This window comes from Silene latifolia, chromosome 8 (assembly GCF_048544455.1).
Source record: "Silene latifolia isolate original U9 population chromosome 8, ASM4854445v1, whole genome shotgun sequence".
Classification (NCBI taxonomy): Eukaryota; Viridiplantae; Streptophyta; class Magnoliopsida; order Caryophyllales; family Caryophyllaceae; genus Silene; species Silene latifolia.
This window is the reverse complement of record NC_133533.1, coordinates 2,018,227-2,038,727: the sequence shown is the minus strand read 5'-3', so window position 1 is coordinate 2,038,727 and position 20,501 is coordinate 2,018,227. Positions and strand designations below refer to the sequence as shown.

Here is a 20,501-nt window from a genome sequence, read left to right as displayed (position 1 = left end):
GACACCAATACAAATAGATAATCAAATTATTCATCTAAAACATTTTCATTATTATGAAAAGGTAAATAAATAAATAAAACACCTGATAATATTTTGGAATGTACTTCCTCCGTCTCAGTCATTTGTTGTCCTATTTTATTTTTGGATGTCTCAGTTAATTGTTGTCCTTTCTATTTTAGAATTACATTTGATGAGTAATTTGATATTCACACTCAAGTTATCCAGTTGTCATCTAATAATTGATCCCCTCTTCTAGTCCTCTTTCCTTGATTTTTATGGCAAAACCAAATAATAACAATTAACTGAGACGGAGGGAGTATAAATAAATGCTTAGTGCGAAGGCCGAAGGGAGTATTACAAGCAATAATAGATTAGTGTTAAAAGATAATTTATGACGATGTTGCTAAAAAAATGAATAGAAGACAATTATTGCCAATATGTTTTAACACCAAGTGACTTCAATTTCCTTCATATAAGCCTCAAGACTACCATTGTTGCCAAATCCTCATACCAAACAAATAACATGCCTCTAATCAAATCTCTACATCCATTCCTTTGCTTAATTACTCTAATAATTATGCTTCCAAATTCAACCTCACAAGAATCACAACCATCATATTTATACTCAATATGTTCAAACAAAACCATGTTTTCCAACAACACCCAATACCAAACCAACCTCAAGGCCCTCTTCCATTCCCTCACCACCAACGCGACCGCCAACCCCACCGGTTTCCACTACACGTCGGTGGCCCCTAGTACTAAGGATGCTGTCTACGGCATGTTCCTCTGCCGCGGTGACCAGAACGTCACCGCGTGCAGAGATTGTGTTGCCACGGCCACCACCGACTTACAGGACACAGATTGTCCCAACAGGGTGGTGGCCTTGTCATGGTATGACGAGTGTATGGTACGATACTCGAACGTGTCATTTTACGGTAAAATGGAACAGGACCCACTGTTTCGCCTAATGAATAAACAAAATGTTACGGGTAACATGACTACGTTCCAACAAATCCTAGGCAATTTGATGAATAATTTGACCGTTCAAGCTGTAAACGGTGGGCCTAATAAAAAATATTCGACGGGTAAAATCGATTACACGAGTTTGCAAACGTTGTACGGGTTGGTACAATGTACACCGGATTTGAGTACCAGTCAATGTGACGAGTGTTTAAAAATTGCAATTGGATTACTTGTTGTTAGTCTTGGTGCTAGGACTATGCAACCTAGCTGTTACGCTCGATATGAGATCTACCCGTTTTTTAACGGGGCGGATAACTTGATTTTACCATCGTCCACACCGCCAGGGTTGCCTAATTCGACTGGGACAAATCCGGCGTTGACTACACCTCATGCTAATGGTTAGTCCATTATATTTCTTAGCTTGTTTGTTTTTCGTTGAACCTTGACTTTAATATTATTTGTGCTGTTTTATGATGACTAATTAAAATATATGAATTCTCGTTTGTATATCTGCCTTAAATTTAAAACGGATCAAATAATATATGTAACAAAAGCAAAAATGTCTAGAAACTAATAAAAAACTTGTCTCACCTATATTAGTGAGGACCATGAGATGTTTAATCTGTTTTAATATGTAGCTAGACGGCTATACTCGTCTTAAAAAAGACAAATTTATTAAAATAGTGTTGGTGATAATTTAAAGTAGAAGTCATAGTCTCCTCTCTTGGAATTTGCTAACACAAAGCTTGATATTTTATGTGCCTTAACACTATAACAGTGTAAAGAGTCAAATAGTTGACTTTGACTTTAGGGTCACTTATACTGTATTTCGTCACCAAAAATATTCCTCTTGATTTCGTTGAACCTTGACTTTAATATTATTTGTGCTGTTTTGTGATGACTAATTAAAATATATTCTGGTTTATATACCTTTCTTAAACTAAAAACGGATTAAATAATATAAGTAACGAAAGCAAAATGTTTAGAAACTATTAAAAAACCTATCTCACTTATATTAGTGAGGACCGTGAGATGCTGTTTAATCTGTTTTAATATGTAGCTAGACGGCTATACCGGTCTTAAAAAAATACAAACTGATTAAAATAATGTTGGTGATAATTTAAAGTAGAAGTCATAGTCTCCTCTGTTGGAATTTGCTATCACAAACCTTTATATTTTATGTGCCTTAATACAGTGTAAAGAGTCAAATAGTTGACTTTGACTTTGACTTTAGGATCAATTATACTGTATTTCGTCACCAAAAATATTCCTCTTGATTTGTTTTTGTCTCCTAATATTGTCCCACCCGTTGAAAAATCGGATATAGTTAACACAGAGTTTATCTCAAAGAATTTACCCAAGACTCGACTCGACTCGCTAACTAGTCTCAAACCACTACACCGAAAGTCACTAAAGTCATGTCCAATTAGGCCTCCTTCGAGTCCAATCGACTATTCTTCGAGCAAATGATTGATTTCATTAATAACATAACTCGCTAGATAGCTTTGATGGTAAAGTCATGAAATATAATATGATCTGGATTTAATCTTGTCAACATCAAATTCACGTTCTCGCTTTCTTTACCCTAAAAAAATTGATTAATTGTTTTCTTGGTTGAACATTGACTCAAACTAGCCAAAGGCCAAGAAAGATATTGATTAGGATAAACTCAATAATCATTAATTAAACTAATATTCAAAGTTGGCTAAAACAAATCATAATATTATTATAGGTTTTAGACTAATAATGTGAACTTTGACTACTTTATTATTTTATGTCATTGATTGATTAGGACACTACATTATCATATTTCTTGCAATGCAAGAAATTTATTCTTTATTCTAGAGAAGGGTGTTATTATTTAGGACGATAATTTTTATTCTTTTTATCTTAATCATTTGTTTTATTTTTATTTATTTTTTAATTTTTGTGATGTATATTTGATCAACAGTAAATAAGTGATTGGAATTTAAATAGAATTGTATTTTCCTATAATATAGCAAGGGTTTTGTATCGTGATTTCTGAAGTCAATTTAATAGTTATATAAATTCTTGTTTAAGATCGGAGTATTTATATTAAACTCAAAACGGGTCAAATAGCATAAATAAGAAAAAAATAAAACGCCCACGTATTAGCAAAAAACACATGTCCTATTTATACAAATGATATTATTATTTAGCTTCCCTGTTTTAAAGTTAGACGGATATATACGTTTTAAGAACGACTGAAGAGTGATATGACGAGTTAGTTAATCTCCCGTTGAAGTTAGACTGAGTTAATAAAGAATGCATCGAAAAGTTTGACAAGCAAAGATGAGCTAGAATGTTGACTGGATAAGCTTCAAGAGTTCAAGAAAGCTAAAAACAATAAACCATATTAAGTTAAGGTTAATCACTATTTAAGAGTCGGGTAGGACCATTAGGGCGATAAATTTCTTCGACATGAGTTTTAATACCGCTGCATTCCCGAGGCTCAAACACGTGACTTTTGGCTAAGTTAGAAGCTTAGAACATGATCTTTGCATGATATTGACTAAACATGATAAATTGTTGGCATCATATAATAAGGAGTGTCCTCAGCGCACACATTAGAAAAACCGTATTCTTATTATTTGGTTGCTAATTTTTAAAATAACGGAAAATTTCTTATTAAAGTGCAATAGTGTAGAATGTGTACTATATCAACGTACTTCCGTCGATACCGTGTACATATATAAGGTGTCACACCCGATGCACTAAAGAATTTCTTGAAATTACGATATTTCAGATTTTAAGCACTCGAAAATCAAATTTTTATTTTATTTGTGAACAGGGCATAAGAAAAGACGTACCGGTTCGATAATTGCCATCGTTGTACCAATAACAACAGCTTTCGTCGCATTCCTTGCAATATTTTGGATGTGCTTCAATAACAACGTGAAGAAGCGAGACGTAGTTGCTTTAGAGACTAATGGTAAAAACTAAAAATCTAGCTCATATAAGATCAGTAATTTAATTAATTAATTACCATTTCGATTAATTTTGATAATTTTCTGTTGTGGATTTTATGGTGGTGTCATAGGCGAAGATTTTTCAGACGTCGAGTCGTTGCAATACAGTTTCACAATCCTTCAACACGCTACAAACGATTTTTCAGACGAGCATAAATTGGGTGAAGGCGGATTTGGTAGTATTTACAAGGTAATCTTCGAAGATGTTATATGACATTCCTAAATGATTGTTATTAATAAATAAAATTAGCGAATTAATTGAGTGTTTTTTTTTCTTAGGGTACATTATTAGACGGAAAAGAAATCGCGGTTAAAAGGCTATCAAGAAGCTCAACACATGGACTCCAAGAATTCAAAAACGAGGTTTTATTGGTTGCGAAGCTTCAACACAAGAATTTAGCAAGGCTTTTGGGATTTTGCGTCGAAGGCGATGAAAAGCTACTAGTTTATGAATATGTTCCAAACAAAAGCTTGGATAATTTCCTTTTCGGTACATTTCTTTTTCGTCCCAAATTAAATCGATTATATCAACATATCTTAGACGTATTTCCTTCATTCAACTTATATGGCAACGAATTGAGAGGTCCCGGGTTCGACTCCCTACACGGGAGTGCTGCGGTATCCGCCTGCCATCAAGGGCAACCTTGATGACTTACCTGGTCCCCGGGGTTTGCAGGGTATCCGGGTGTTCCCTTGGGTAACCAAAAAAAACTTATATACCCATTATATTAACTATGTGACCGATGTTTTTACATAATATAGACTATACGTGACAAATGATAATATTCACATTTTGTTATACTTATCGATCATTATTCCGCTTGTGAGTGGGTTGATGGACAGGACGACCCGTGAAACAACTCTGACATGAATGTATGATTATGGTTTGTAGATTCGGAAAAGAAAGGGAAGTTGGATTGGATAAAGCGATATAAAATAATACAAGGGATTGCGCGAGGAATGCTTTACCTTCACCAAGATTCTCGTCTTACAATTGTGCATCGAGACCTCAAGGCTAGCAACATATTGTTGGATGCAGATATGAACCCTAAAATTTCAGACTTCGGCATGGCAAGAATCTTTGGTGACGATCAAACAGAAGGCAACACAAGCAGAGTTGTCGGAACATAGTAAGCATAATTCATTAATTCGTGTAGTACGAGTAAATTTTCAGTCACTTATATATGCATGTTTTCGTTTGTGTAGTGGCTACATGTCTCCGGAATATGCAATGCACGGACAATTCTCGATAAAATCAGATGTATACAGCTTCGGTGTGCTAATGTTAGAGATCATTAGTGGCAAGAGAAACAATACGTCCTATGAATCGGGCCATGATGACGACCTTCTAAGCCAAGTACGTATCACTTTGTCTTATAATCAGTTGCGGAGCCAGTATTTAAAGGCAGCGGGGGCGAAAATTTTCAACGGGGACGCAGTGGTTATAATGTAAAGCAACCTTGAAAAAATTTCAAAATTTTGGAATGCCAGCGGGGGCGACCGCCTCTGCTAGCCCCCCTCGCTCCACCACTGCTTATAATCACGACTTAACGTGTAAACATAATTCTAGGTCCGCGACTGTTTAATATCATGAATAATTGACATTATTGATATTCCAGGCTTGGCAAAATTGGAGAGAAGGTATACCCTTAGAGTTCATCGATGAAACTATAAAAGAATCGATCTCGAGTCATGAAGTTGTAAGATGCATACACCTTGGATTACTATGCGTCCATGAATCCGTGGATAAGAGGCCGACAATGGCAACGATTGTCCTTACCTTGGATAGTAACTCGGTCACTCTTCCTATGCCTGAAGAGCCAGCATTCTTTACTAAGACCGTGTTTGAGTCGAAACTACCTAAGGAGATGGGCTCAGATCAATCAGTAAGCAAGTCGGTACATTGGTCCGTTAATAGTGCCTCATTTTCGGAAATTGAACCCAGGTAATATGAAAATGGGACAGAGGATACGGACTCGGACGAGGTCGTTGGAATTTAATAGCTCTATATTTTTGTGATTTGTGAAACTTAGAAATCTCTATTTGAAGGTCATTGGTCTAATGAATTGTTACTTAATGGCCGTCTTCAGTTTGTGACGGATAGTGACCGTCTTCAATAAGATAAGCTGATTTTTCAGTTTGGCTGTTCTAATACAATCTATATACATGTGAAAATGCTTCATAAATAAAATCCAATTTTATGTAATTCATGTAGGTAATAATTTTTATTGAATGTAAAATAAATTCCACACAAATTTTGTAGATTCATAATAAACGTTTTAATATGTCAATATATTGTGTAAATGAATATAAAATGACTTTTTTTTATTGTGATTTTTGTAATTTTGGTTGAAAAATAAGAAAATTAGGTTGAATTTCACTTTCGTTTTAACTTAGGGTTACATTGATAGATTAACCATCTAAACCAAAACCTTATGTTTAGTATAAACTCGTGGCTCCGAATCTCCGATATTTAGTATAAAATTTTCAAATATTTACATTCAAATCTATTTTGGAGAAATTATAGTTTCCGTGCATGAATTCGTGTGCTTTTTTAACGAGTAACCAAACAACCGCGCTTAATTAGCATCTTAGACGAGTCTTTTAATTCTCAATTCGTTCGAGCAAATGTCGCAAATGTCGCCATGCCATACAATTTGATGTAAATTTCTCCCTGCATTATCTTATCATAAATCATTACATTATAGGAAAAGAAGCATCAACAGTAATTGGACAAACACTCTCGTCTCTAAGAAGCCTCATAAATCCATTTTCGCCCCATGTTTCGCCCCACGAATTTTTAATAATCCAATAATCCTTCCCAGACGAGTCATCAGTGCCATACCCAATAACCGCTACAGAATGATCAAAATCGCTTCCACACCCTCCGTCATAAATTCCACCAACATAGTTGAGGAATCCCGCCGAGTGGGAATCAATAGCCACCGATACGGGTTGCAAATTCAAAAGTTGTATTAGCGGATCGACGCCTTGTGCAACGGATGAAAAGCCCTGGATTTTAACTAAGTTTTCACGGTATTTGCATAGGCCTGTCTTGCCTACGTAAGGGTACTCTTGTTCAGGGTACATGCCAGTACCTTTCATATAACTAAATGCTTCTCTCATTGTTCCAGGCTGGCAACCGTCGATTTGAACGCAGTCGACAAGCTGTTGTTCGGAGAACGAGACCAGGTTCCCGGTCGTGAGTTTGTATATCCCTTCTAGTGTCGCGACTGATGAGAATGCCCAACATGCACCTAGAATTAACGTAAGCAAAGATAATCAATTGATCGGGACAAAGTCAGAACATTAGAACCGCATATAAAATAAACTTTATAAGATGAATAAAAGATATTGTGTCAGACCTTCTTATAAAGATTGAATTTGTAATTAACATTTTTTAGGAGACATAATTACGATATTGATTTAAAGCTATTATTTGTTGGAAATAGGGGCTTGTTTTGCCTTTGTAGTTTTTCCAATTTGTCCCACATTGGTAGAATGAAGTTGTTGTCATGTGTTTATATATGACCACACTTCTTACCATATCACTAGTGGGTCATGGGAGGCTTTTGTGGAAGCTTTGCGAGGTGCTTAATTCAGCTCGCGCGCGTGCCCGAGCCCGGATCCGGATTCGTGATTCGGGATTTGGCAATCGCCTGCGGCGGGCTGTGCGAGGTGCGAAATGTCCAGGTTCATAGTCAAACACAATTAATGGTGATTAATGCGCTGATTAATTCTCCTTAATTGTGATCTTTGACTGCTGCGTTTTTGGCTCCTCAGCTGACTATTTTCGTGTATAAATAGTCCAGCTATTCTCATTCCAAAATACACATCTCACAGTTCTATCTTCTTCTCTTCTCTTTCTCTTCATATTTTCTGGGTAAAGAAAAATTCCGTCGTTCCAATGCTCTTAGTCTCGAGTGGGCGCGCCTAAGTGCAGTAGTGTAAATCCTTGGGGAACTACCGGTCATTTGCTGATCGCCACCACGGTCGTACCGGAAATATAGTTTTCAAGGCAGTGGCTCTCTTACCACGTCACTACAAAACTGGTTATCTCTTCTCTTTTACATTGTTACTGCAATTTTATTCCAACAATTTGAAAACTATATTTTGTTGCTGTAACAATGTCGATCATGTCTAAGAATGCTCCTGATTTGTCAAAAGTCGAACCCTTAGATGGTCAGAACTATAAACGTTGGTCTCAAAAGTTACTGATGTTTTTTGAGCAATATGAAATTGATTATGTTTTATTTTTCGACCCGCCTACCCCCAGAATCGAAATTGCTGCATCATCTGTTGAAACCACACCTCCTGCAATTTCTGTAGTCAAGTCAAATGAAGAGACTATTAAAAAATATGATAAGGATAATAAAACAGTTAGGTTTCACCTCCTTAGTCTTATGACTAATACCCTATTTGACTTGTTTATGGTTCACAAATCTGCTAAAACCATATGGGAATTACTTGAGAAAAAATATGGGGCTGATGATGCGGGTAAAAAGAAGTATGTCGTTGGGAAATGGCTGGGGTTCCAAATGGTAGATGACAAACCTATAATGGAACAAGTACATGTCTATGAGAATTTCTGTGCTGATGTAGTTAATGAAGGGATGAAACTAGATGAGATTTTTCTAGCAAATGTGTTACTGGAAAAATTCCCCCTTCCTGGTCTGACTATAGGAACCATCTGAAACATAAGAAAAAGGACCTTTCCCTCCAAGAATTAGTGAGTCACATGAGGACCGAGGAGGCAAATCGTCTCAAAGACAAAACCGTTAGTGTGTCTGTAAATGCTTCTAATGCTTCTGTCAAGGCTAATCTGGTTGAGTCGAGTGGTCCGTCCAATCTTTGAAAAATTCAAGGGTAAGGGTAAGGCCAAGGTTGGTCGGGGAAGAGCTGGGTCCTGCTAAGAAAAATGGTCCAGGGAAGCATACCAAACCGGTGGCGAAAATTCGAAACCAAAGGGCCAAATTGTTTGCTATGCCGTGGAAAAGTGGTCACAAAGCCTACCAATGCTCCGAAAAGAAATCTGCTGAAGCCAATGTCAGAATCGATGACATCATTCTTCTTTGTGGTTGTGGAGGCTAATGTGGTGGGTAATGTTCTTTGAATGGGTCTTGGACACCGGCGCTTCTAGACACCTATGTCCGATAAGGGGTTATTTCTTTGAGTTCGAGGAGGTAGCGATGGGGAATGCGTTTTCATGGGTAACTCTTCATCCGCACCGATCAAAGGCAAAGGCAAGATCTTTCTCAAACTCACCTCGGGAAAAACACTTGCTCTAAATAATGTTTTGTATGTACCCTCGTTACGTCGAAACCTTGTGTCCAGTGCCTTATTAAACAAAGCTGGGTTGAAACTTGTTTTTGAGGCTGACAAGGTGGTAATGTCGCGTAATGGGGAATTTGTGGGCAAGGGTTATCTTTCAGGGGGTCTTTTTGTCTTGAACACTGATTCAGTTTCTAATAATATTGCTTCTACTTCTGCTTATATCGCTGAGTCTATTGATGTTTGGCATGGTAGATTAGGTCATGTGAATGTTGACTATATTAAAAAACTTAGAACTATGAGTTTAATTCCAAGTTTGACGAGTCAAGAATTCTCTAAATGTGCTAGCTGTGTTGAGGCTAAATTCACAAAGAAACCTAGTAAACCAGTTACCACTAGGAAAACGAGTCTTCTTGAGTTAATTCACACCGACCTAGCTGACTTCAAAAATGTTGCAAGTAGAGGTGGCAAAAATTATTATGTCACTTTTATAGACGATTGTTCAAGGTACACCCGTGTTTATTTGCTTAAGATAAAAGATGAAGCAGAACATTCGTTTATAAGTTTTAAGAATGAGGTCGAAAACCAACTTGATAGAAAAATCAAAAGGGTAAGGTCTGACAGAGGAGGCGAGTATAAATCAAACTATTTAGCCGAGTTTTGTGAGAAAAACGGTCTAATACATGAGACTAGTCCACCGTACTTACCTCAATCCAATGGAGTAGCTGAACGAAAAAATAGAACTTTGAAAGAAATGATGAATGCTATGCTTTTAAGTTCTGGCCTTTCTGAGGATATGTGGGGGGAAGCAATTCTATCGGCTTGTCACATTCTTAACCGTGTACCTCATAAGAAGTTAGACAAGACACCCTACGAGATATGGAAAGGCTATCCTCCTAACCTGAGCTTCCTAAGGGTATGGGGGTGTTTAGCTAAAGTGGGTTTACCTGACTTTAGAAGACCTACAGTTGGACCTAAAACCTATGATTGTGTTTTTATAGGTTATGCTCAAAATAGTTCTGCATATAGATTCATGTCTTTGAGTGATCGTTCTATATCCGAAGCTAGAGATCTTTGTGTTTTTTGAGCATGTTTTTCCATTACAGAAGAATGTTGATTCATCTCCTAGTTTACCTGTTACATCTATTGATATCTCTTCACATGCTAGTAGTAGCACTTCTATTGATCATGTTGCTGAACCTAGAAGGACTAAGAGACCTAGATGTCCTAAAAACTTTGGACCTGATTTTATTTCAACATTGTTGTCTGAACATGGTTACACTGTTTGTGCTAGTGATGAGTTTGTTTCAGCATTTTTAATAGAAGATGATCCGAAAACATACAATGAGGCTATGAAATCCATTGATGCTAATTTTTGGAAAGATGCTATTAAAAGTGAGCTTGATTCTATTGTGTCTAATCAGACGTGGGAGTTGACTGATTTACCTAAAGGTAGTAAACCCATTACGAGTAAATGGATTTTCAAAAAGAAAATGAGACCTGACGGTACAATAGAAAGATTTAAAGCTAGACTTGTGGTTAGAGGTTTTACACAAAAGAAAGATATTGATTACTTTGATACTTATTCACCCGTGACCAAAATATCGACCATTAGAACTCTTGTCACCTTAGCTGCTATTCATAACCTTTTTATACATCAGATGGATGTCAAAACTGCTTTTTTGAATGGTGAGCTAAGGGAAGAGATTTATATGTCGCAACCTGAAGGGTTTGTGGTAGAGGGTCAAGAGAATAAGGTGTGTAAACTGAATAAATCACTATATGGTCTGAAACAAGCACCTAAACAGTGGTATGAGAAATTTAACAACACTTTGGTAAGTAATGGCTTTATGGTAAACAATTCTGATTCATGTGTTTATTCAAAAGTAATAGAATCTGATTGTGTGCTTATATGCCTTTATGTTGATGACATGTTAATACTTGGTAATAATTTAGAGGTAATAATTAAAACCAAAGATTTTTTGTCATCACAATTTGAGATGAAGGACTTAGGAGAAGCGGATGTGATCCTAGGATTTAAGGTCATTCGAAACTCTAAAGGAATTTCTTTAAGTCAATCTCATTATGTGGAAAAAGTGTTGAAAAAGTTTAACTGCTTTGATGATGTGCCTGCTAGGACACCCTACGATGCTAGTATACACTTATGTAAGAACTTGGGTAAGAGTGTATCCCAAGAAGAGTATGCTAAAATCCTAGGTAGTGTGATGTTTCTTATGAACTGTACTCGACCAGATATTGCCTATGCAGTTAGTAGACTGAGTCGTTACACACATAACCCTAGTAGTGAACATTGGAATGCTCTTCGTCGTTTACTAAAATACCTAAAAGGAACCGTTGACCTTTGCTTGCATTATAGTAATTTTCCTGCTGTGTTAGAAGGATATTGTGATGCAAATTGGGTTTCAGGTAACGATGAGATCTGTTCTACTAGTGGTTATGTCTTCACCATGGGTGGAGGTGCTATATCGTGGAAGTCTTCTAAACAGACTTGTATTGCACGCTCTACCATGGAGTCGGAGTTCATAGCTCTTGAGTTGGCAGGACAAGAGGCTGATTGGTTGAAAAACCTATTGGCGGATGTACCAATGTGGGGGGGACAAAATATTCCGGTCTCCTTACATTGTGATTCAAGCGACTATTGGTCTTTGCTAAGAATAGTGTCTATAATGCTAAGAAACGACACATTCGAATCGGGCATCTTTGCAGTTAGACAACTCCTTGATAATGGAGTTATCGCTTTGGACTATGTGAAGTCCGAAAGCAATCTGGCTGATCCTTTTACTAAAGGATTGACTAGGAGACTAGTCGTTGAAACGTCGAGGGGGATGGGACTTAAGTCCTTAAGTCAAGAGTGACTAGGCCTAAAGTTTCTATTCCTATGGCGTTATATGATTCATAGCCTTAACTGGTGGTGCTTTTGAGACGCACTTGATGAATCATACATAAGGTTGGACTTATGTCCTTAATGGCTCATGCGAGAAGTGCTATTGAGAAGCACTTGAGCCACCTACGTAGGTGTGATGATTATAAAGACTATGAGAAGTCTTCTGAACACATCTATTAGTACCGAGGTAAACGCAATGCTCTAAAAAGAGCACGTTGCACTTTGAAATCGCGGAACGATCATAATTCTGAAGGTATGATATGTGTTGTGGGGGGTATCGACCGAAGCTCAGCTAGGAATTCAAATCGCAAGATATTCTCTCGCTGTAAGTAATTTGTTTCCTCATCTCACTAAAGTGTCAATTCAAATCGAAAGATATTGATACCTAAGTATCCAATCCTTCCTTTACCCAGGAATTTCTTTCTCTTTCTCTGTCGCCCCTAGTGGGGGATTGTTGGAAATAGGGGCTTGTTTTGCCTTTGTAGTTTTTCCAATTTGTCCCACATTGGTAGAATGAAGTTGTTGTCATGTGTTTATATATGACCACACTTCTTACCATATCACTAGTGGGTCATGGGAGGCTTTTGTGGAAGCTTTGCGAGGTGCTTAATTCAGCTCGCACACGCGCGCGCGCGCGTGCCTGGCCCCGGCCCGGCCCGGATTCGTGATTCGGGATTCGGGATTCGGGATTTGGCAATCGCCTGCGGCGGGCTGTGCCTATCTTTTTGGGCCAGAGCTATGCGAGGTGCGAAATGTCCAGGTTCATAGTCAAACACAATTAATGGTGATTAATGCGCTGATTAATTCTCCTTAATTGTGATCTTTGACTGCTGCGTTTTTGGCTCCTCAGCTGACTATTTTCGTGTATAAATAGTCCAGCTATTCTCATTCCAAAATACACATCTCACAGTTCTATCTTCTTCTCTTCTCTTTCTCTTCATATTTTCTGGGTAAAGAAAAATTCCGTCGTTCCAATGCTCTTAGTCTCGAGTGGGCGCGCCTAAGTGCAGTAGTGTAAATCCTTGGGGAACTACCGGTCATTTGCTGATCGCCACCACGGTCGTACCGGAAATATAGTTTTCAAGGCAGTGGCTCTCTTACCACGTCACTACAAAACTGGTTATCTCTTCTCTTTTACATTGTTACTGCAATTTTATTCCAACATTATTCTATTTCGAAACTTTATAAAAAAATTGTTTTTAAAATGAAATAAAAATATTTACATTTCTTTTTTTTTTAGAGAAATGAACAATTCATTAATAGAACGTCATACGACACTTACAAAGAATAATTATAATCGAAAACAAATCTAATGGAACCAAAGAAAAATATTTTTCTTATAAACTAAGGATCTCAAAACATCATCTGACAATTCGGCTCGTCCTATTATCGCTATCCAATGTTGTCGGGATCGAGATTCTACTTTGGATCGATGAGGAGGGTAGGATCGAATCGGTAGAATCGGATCGTAGAATCGCAAGATTCTACAAACTCGCTAAATATAATTTTTTACTTGGTAAAAACATATAATTGAAAATCAAAACACTTATTTATTAATATTTATTCATAAAATATTGGTAATTAATGATTTTAGTATCATTGTATGAACAACTTGCACGAAATTTGGGTTTTACGGTGCCATTATATAAAAATATATATTAATTTTTTTATTATGGAATCGGATCGTAGGATCGTAAAATCGTAGGATCGTATTATGATCCCATCTCTAGAAATTTTCAAATTAATAGGATCGTAAGATTCTACAACTATGATAGAATCGTAGGCTGCAGGATCGGTCAAGCATTTTTGGATCGTAAAATCGTAGAATCGTTGGATCGAATCGCGATTCTGACAACAATGTCGCTATCTTCATATAGCTTTTGAGGAGATCCTTCGTTTGATTTATGAGATAAAATTTACCTCTGACTGTTTCCAAATATCGTTGACCAATTACTTTTACCCTTTGAAAGAACATGTTGGAAACCATCAACGAACTACTCTTGACTATATTACTGATGAAACTAACCCCACGAATAAATGGAAAAACCCCGAAATAAGGGACGGAAAAACGATTCTCACCAAAAGGGAGACTTTTATTGAATAGAAGATAGATATGCATACTATTGATTAAAATTTGAAACAATTTTGGGGCTTACCATCGATCGATTGATAATCGATGGGAGCCCCTGTATAATATGATGGAGGCTAGGGTTTTTTTAGAGAGTTTTTTTTTTGAGAGAGAGAGAACTAAAAAAAAATATTTACATTTCTAAATAGTTGTAATTTATAATCGAACATTATCTGACATAAATATTTGAAAATATGGATATTTTATTGTGACAAAAGACAACTTTAATCGAATAATTATCCGTAAGCATCACATCAAAATAAACTTAACAATCACTTTAGTCCTTATAGACGAGTCCATTTTTGAAATAATGGTCAAAAATAAAATATTTGTCGTTTTGGGTCGGTTTTGAAAATATTTGTCAAAATGGTGTCCACGTAGGCTCGGGATTTCTAGACCTGAAACACGCCACTACTAATGGCGTGTTTTGTGAAGGAAACACGCCATTAGTAGTGGCGTGTCTTTACAACAATTTTTTCCTCAACTGACTGAACTTAAAAAAAAAAAAAAAAAAAAAAAAAAAAAAAAAAAAAAAAAAAAAAAAATTACATAAGACACGCCATTAGGGGTGGCGTGTTTCCCCTCCGAAACCCGCCATTCCCAATGGCGTGTTTGTTTTAGTCCATTTTTAAATGAAGTTTCTTTTCGTACTCATTATAAACACGCCATTGGTAGTGGCGTGTTTTAGGTCTAGAAATCCCGAGCCTACGTGGACACCATTTTGACAAATATTTCCAAAACCGACCCAAAACGACAAATATTTTATTTTTGACCATTATTTCAAAAATGGATTCCTTATAGACTCAACCTATGTTATAAGACATGTCTATATAAAACTCGTTGTAAATTCACTTGTAATAACCGAATATGTGCTTCGAAATGTAAATAAAACAAACAAATAACTTCACAATAAAGACCTAGACGAACGTAAATTTTACTCTATTATTTAGAAAAAAATATGCATGTAATTAGATTTTCGCACGACGAAAAAGCAATCAAAACTATATGGTTCGTGGTTATTTTTTGATGACATATGAATAAAAAACATGTCCTATTAATGATATTAAGTTAAGACCTCAAAACCTCTTTCTATTTAAACATTATTTAAATCAATTTTGAGAACGTCTTAACTTAAGAAAAAACAAGAAGTCGCGTTTTTTTTTTTTTTTTTTTTTTTTTTTTTTTTTTTTTTTTTGGTGACGAGGGGTTGAATCCCCGGGCCCATGCATTCCCGCACCACCACATGGACCATGTAAGCCACCCCTTCGTGGGTGCGGTGGCAAGTGATCATCGCCTTGGTGGTAGTCGAACCCGGGACCTCTCAACTCCTGTATTTCTGCAAGCTTTAAGGTTTAACCCGGCTACCACTGGACTAACACCACTTGGTTGAAGTCGTGATTTCCTTACCGCAATCCCCTTGTCTTTTTACGGGTGTTACTGCGCCCTCTAGTCTCCAATCAACTGATTTTTGCACCGGCACGTCGTTAATATGGACCAAATTAGACGTATTATTTGTGTTAGATAATTTTTTGTAACCCGTATACCTTGCTTGAAACTCTTGAATGGTCAAGTCAGTAAACTCATTTGGTCCTAATTTATAGGATTTATTAGCACCATCACTATTAAATTCCTCTATACGTCTCATATTTTCTTCGAATATGCGAAAACGCATTTCTTTCTCGGTCACACTCTTATACTCGCGCTCATGCTGAGTAATCCATGCTTCGTACTTGTCCCTCATGGTCATGGACGAGGCGGTATTTGAATCAAGGGTACGAGAAATGACATGAGAAAAAAGGAACGAGACGAGGAAAATGATGTGGAAAATTTGGTACGTGGAAACCATGATATCTATATATTTTTAAGAAGCTTGTGTTATATTAGAATTAGAATTGGAATTGAGTTTCACATGCATGTTTTTTATAGGACTAGTTTTACTCCCTTGCAAAAATATAATATTTCTTGTGTTAAAAAATATTTGTGATTTAAGAACTTAATTGTGAGTTTTAATATTTGACCAAGCAATAATTCAAATAGTTTAAATGAGTTATTTACTATATTTATTTTGACGAGTTACAAAGAATAATTTTAAACTTGGTCTATGCTATTTATTTTGGTAGATAAATGCAATTCATTTTAATGGTTTAAAAGGTCGTTTCTATCGTTATTTACATTTAGTATATGGGCAAATGTTTAGCCATTTTATGTTGATTTGCAATGTTTAGCCATTTTGAGCCGTTCGGGAGACTGTACTGGATCATGTTTCTTTTTCTCATAATTTTCCTACCACGTGTCCAGGTTTATTTTAGGAGTTACTCTATTTAATTTCAGCACCAAATAATAAGTATTCGGAAAATTTCAACGATTATCCGAATTTCGTCCCAGATTGGTTACCGCACCCTGACAGCCAAAAATGTCATCCGTGGCTCAGCGAAATTTGTTAGGTTGCTTTGTCTGATGTTAGAAACACTCCGTGTGATTTACGGACATTTTTGTTCCGGGATCCTAAAATCCCGAAAACCGTGTATTATACACTCCATTTTGAGCCATTCGGGAGGCTGTACCGGTCGTGTTTCTATTTCTCCTGATTTTTATACCACGTGTCCATGGTCGATTCTGGAGTTACCCTATTCATTTTCAGCACCAAATAACAAGTATTCAACAAATTTCAACGAGTATCCGATTTTGTCGAGACCCTGAAATCCCGAAAACCGTGTATTATCCACTCCATTTAGAGCCGTTCAGGAGGCTGTACCGGTCGTGTTTCTATTTCTCCTGATTTTATACCACGTGTCAATGGTCGATTCAGGAGCTAGTAACCCTATTCATTTTCAGCACCAAATAACAAGTATTCAACAAATTTTAACGAGTATCTGATTTTTGTCCTAGATTGGTTTATCGCTCACCGACAGTCTTAAATGCCATCCATTGCTCCGCAAAACATGTGAAGTTGCTTTGTCGGATGTTAGAAACCGTCCGTGTGATTTAAGGATAAATTTTTTCCGGGTCCTTGAAATCTCGGAAACGTGTATTATACACTCCATTTTGCGCCGTTCTGGAAGCTGTACCGGGCCATGTTTTTATTTCTCCTAATTTTCCTACCACGTGTCCAGGTTCAATTCAGGAGTTACCCTATTTATTAATTTCAGCATCAAATAACAAGTACGGAGTATTAAACAAATTTCAATTTTCGTCCAAGACTGGTTTATCGCACATCGATAGCCTCAAATATCATCTGTTGCTCTGTAAAATTTGTGAGGTTGCTTTGTCTGAGAATCCTCCATGTGATTACGGACATTTTCATATTCAATGTCTAAATAATGCATATTTTCATTATTTGCGAGGTTGCCTTAATTTGCATGTTCAATGTGCTTGATTAATTAGATCTTGAAACTAAGAAGCTAGTTCATTCACATCTCTAAATAATCCATATTTTCATATTTTTGATTTTTACTACTCTTCATCATCCCGGCCAATTATTGACCTTTGATTTTGGCACAAAGACCAAGGAAAGAAGAATGAGTCAATTACCAAATAACAAGTGGAACAAATTGAGTGTAAATGATCAAATTGTTCATCAAATTCATTCTTAAAATAAAAAGGATGACAACTCACTAAGACACCCGAATATGAAAAAGGACAAAAATGACCGGGACAGAGAAAATATATAAGTTAAGATAGACGAAACATGGTGACATTTATCATTCTTCTATATTATCTATCAAATTTTATTCAATCATATCACATGCAAATATGGTTTGTCACAATACTATCTCATACCACAAGGCTTACAAACTCACTACATATAACAAGATGTGTGTTATGTGCATGAACCTTGGCATGCGGCCCGGGGTGAGTTACATGACAGGATAAACAGAATTGAAAGTAATCGGACAAACACTTTCGTCTCTAAGAATCCTCATATATCCTTTTTCGCCCCATGATCCACCCCACGAATTCTTAATCAACCAATAATTTTTCCCAGACGCGTTATCAGTGCCATACCCAATAGCTGTAACCGCATGATTTATTTTGTAGCCACACCTTCCGGTATAAACTCCACCAGAGTAGTGTTTGAATTCATTCGAACCAGCATCGAGACCCACCGCTATAGGTTGTTGGTTCAAGGCTTGTAATAGATTAATCGAGCCATGTGGTACGACTTTATAGCCCGATATTTTAACTAAATTGGAACCAATACTGCATCTGCCTGGCCTGCCAACGTAAGGGTACGCTTGTTCTGTTTTTATACCGTGGTCTCTAATGTAGTCATATGCGGCTCGCATGTCCCCACCACGACAACCGTGAATGCAGTCAACGAGTTCTTGTTCCGAGAAAGAGACTAATTTTCCGGTTTTGATTTTGTACATCCCTTCTAGTGCACCGATTGCTGCGAACGCCCAACAAACCCCTAGTTCAAGGTTTAAAGAATTCACGTTAGAAATCAATCTTAAATCGACTATATATGTATACCTTACTATTTTGTGTCCTTCGAGAGAACCGTTCTCCTAAAGCAATTCATGGATTATACAACCAGTTGTATATGTTGTACGGTGTAGAATCTGAGTTTTGTGATAAAATATCCGAGCTTTATGTTAAATAATACGAGCTTTATTAAAAAGTACTGAACGAATCAATTTACACATTAAAAACATTAACTTTGAATTAGCTCAGAGCAAATACATATAAGCTCGGATTCTTATACCTTGGTTGTAAAAGTTTATGTTACAACTAGATGTATAATCCTATTTGTGCTCTTAAAGGCTTAAGTGTAAGGGATACGGTGTTTCCGGAGGACATAAGAATTTTGCACCTTACTACATCCATTTCACGCCAACCGTGTCTTTTTGAGTTTTTGACATTCGTTATCAAATACGAGTATTAATTATTTTTATAAATCTTATATAAAAATAGGTAGCTCCTAATTGTTCACATTTCTTTTCATTATATTTCGTTTTGAAAAAAAAAAGTTAGAACTGAAATTAATCAAGAGAATTGAGTACTGAATCGAAGTGTATTTTAATAAAATATTTTTATACCACATAATAAATGATTTTTTTTTTCTCACGGAATAATAATGACGACAGTTTTAGGTCAAGTCATTTTCGAATAATACCATCAATAAAAGATTAGTAATTTATAGTTTTATTTCACTTTTAATTGTTAATTAAAATATTACAGTTTACTTATTTAGTAAATGCACGTAATTAAAATTTAACGAAAATAATATAATTTGATGAAAAGATAAAAAATAAATGAAATGTGCATTTTGGCAAGAATTTTTTTGAGATCATCTATTTTTTTTAGTAGATAAGAGACTTACAAAATCATATATTTTCAATAAACAATAGCATTTACTACTACAAAAAATACGAATATATATGTCTTAAGATAGACTGGTTGTATTTTCTTACCACAACCGCCTTGCGTTTTTACGGGTGTGACCGCGCCTTGTTGTCTCCAATCAACTGATTGTTTCACCAAAATGTTCTTATTTCCCAAAGTTGACGATATTAGTCTAGATGAATTTGTGTATGCGTCGTAACCCATATAAGTAGCTTCAAACTCTTTGGTGGTTAAATCGGTAAATTCATTTGATCCTATTGTGTAGGAATTACTAGCATTATTACTATTAAATTCCTCTATAAGTCTCATATTTTCTTCGAATATGTGAAAACGCTTCTCTTTCTCGGTTACACTTTTATACTCGCGACCATATTGAGCAATCCATGCCTCAAACTTGTCCATCATGGTCATGGACGAGGCGGTATTAGGTTCGAGAGCATGAGAAATGACACAAGAAAAAAGGAATAAAGTAAAGAAAAAGAAGTGCAAGGATTGATGTATGTAAACCATGTTATCTATCTTTGGAATTACACAAGACACTAGGCTTGCCATGAGACTGGGTTTATATAGGGCAAGTCTTATTGTTAGTCATAAGATATTTAATTCTTCTTACAAAAATATTTAATATGAATTAATTTTCTTCTAAATATATGTAAAATCGTAGGGATTTAAAAAGAATCTAATACTATATATATAATTATCCGAAAATCAAGGGATTTCAATGTAATTACATAAATCTATACAAATCCATTATACTATATAATTTATTAGATGTACAAAAATGTTAATTGATTCACATAAACAAATATAATATAAGTAGCTCATGTTTTGAAAACTAGGTGAAAGTAATAAATCAAGATTTGCAAAATATACAATATTTCGTAATTTTTTCGAT

General features: G+C 36.1%; 4 protein-coding genes across 4 annotated transcripts; 2 read left to right on the top strand and 2 right to left on the bottom strand.

Annotated features, from left to right (window-relative positions):
- The first annotated feature begins 601 nt into the window (after positions 1-601).
- Positions 602-5,999, top strand: LOC141595989 (cysteine-rich receptor-like protein kinase 10). The gene is made up of 7 exons (XM_074415979.1): positions 602-1,311; positions 3,792-3,919; positions 4,034-4,146; positions 4,236-4,446; positions 4,849-5,086; positions 5,163-5,313; positions 5,576-5,999. Exons 1-7 carry the CDS (start codon positions 647-649, stop codon positions 5,903-5,905), a joined length of 1,836 nt encoding a protein of 611 aa, XP_074272080.1. The 5' UTR covers positions 602-646; the 3' UTR covers positions 5,906-5,999.
- Positions 6,000-6,653: 654 nt separating this feature from the next.
- Positions 6,654-7,082, bottom strand: LOC141597500 (cysteine protease XCP1-like). Its single transcript, XM_074417967.1, has one exon. It carries the CDS (start codon positions 7,080-7,082, stop codon positions 6,654-6,656), a length of 429 nt encoding a protein of 142 aa, XP_074274068.1.
- Positions 7,083-8,083: 1,001 nt separating this feature from the next.
- LOC141597498 (uncharacterized) lies at positions 8,084-8,650 on the top strand. Its single transcript, XM_074417966.1, has one exon. The coding sequence runs from the start codon at positions 8,084-8,086 to the stop codon at positions 8,648-8,650; it is 567 nt and encodes a 188-aa protein (XP_074274067.1).
- A 9,467-nt stretch (positions 8,651-18,117) lies between these two features.
- LOC141597497 (fruit bromelain-like) lies at positions 18,118-20,011 on the bottom strand. The gene is made up of 2 exons (XM_074417965.1): positions 19,675-20,011; positions 18,118-18,671 (listed from the first exon to the last, which is right to left on the bottom strand). The coding sequence occupies exons 1-2, from the start codon at positions 20,009-20,011 to the stop codon at positions 18,118-18,120; spliced, it is 891 nt and encodes a 296-aa protein (XP_074274066.1).
- Positions 20,012-20,501: the final 490 nt, after the last annotated feature.

Coding starts and splice junctions, on each gene's coding strand:
- LOC141597498 (XM_074417966.1), top strand. CDS start 8,084: ATGTCGATCATGTCTAAGAATGCTCCTGATTTGTCAAAAGTCGAACCC.
- LOC141597500 (XM_074417967.1), bottom strand. CDS start 7,082: ATGAGAGAAGCATTTAGTTATATGAAAGGTACTGGCATGTACCCTGAA.
- LOC141597497 (XM_074417965.1), bottom strand. CDS start 20,011: ATGATGGACAAGTTTGAGGCATGGATTGCTCAATATGGTCGCGAGTAT. Junction 18,672..19,674: donor AAAAACGCAAGGCGGTTGTG/GTAAGAAAATAC, acceptor ACCTTGAACTAG/GGGTTTGTTGGGCGTTCGCA.
- LOC141595989 (XM_074415979.1), top strand. CDS start 647: ATGTTTTCCAACAACACCCAATACCAAACCAACCTCAAGGCCCTCTTC. Junction 3,920..4,033: donor AGTTGCTTTAGAGACTAATG/GTAAAAACTAAA, acceptor TCATAGGCGAAG/ATTTTTCAGACGTCGAGTCG. Junction 5,087..5,162: donor AGCAGAGTTGTCGGAACATA/GTAAGCATAATT, acceptor TCGTTTGTGTAG/TGGCTACATGTCTCCGGAAT.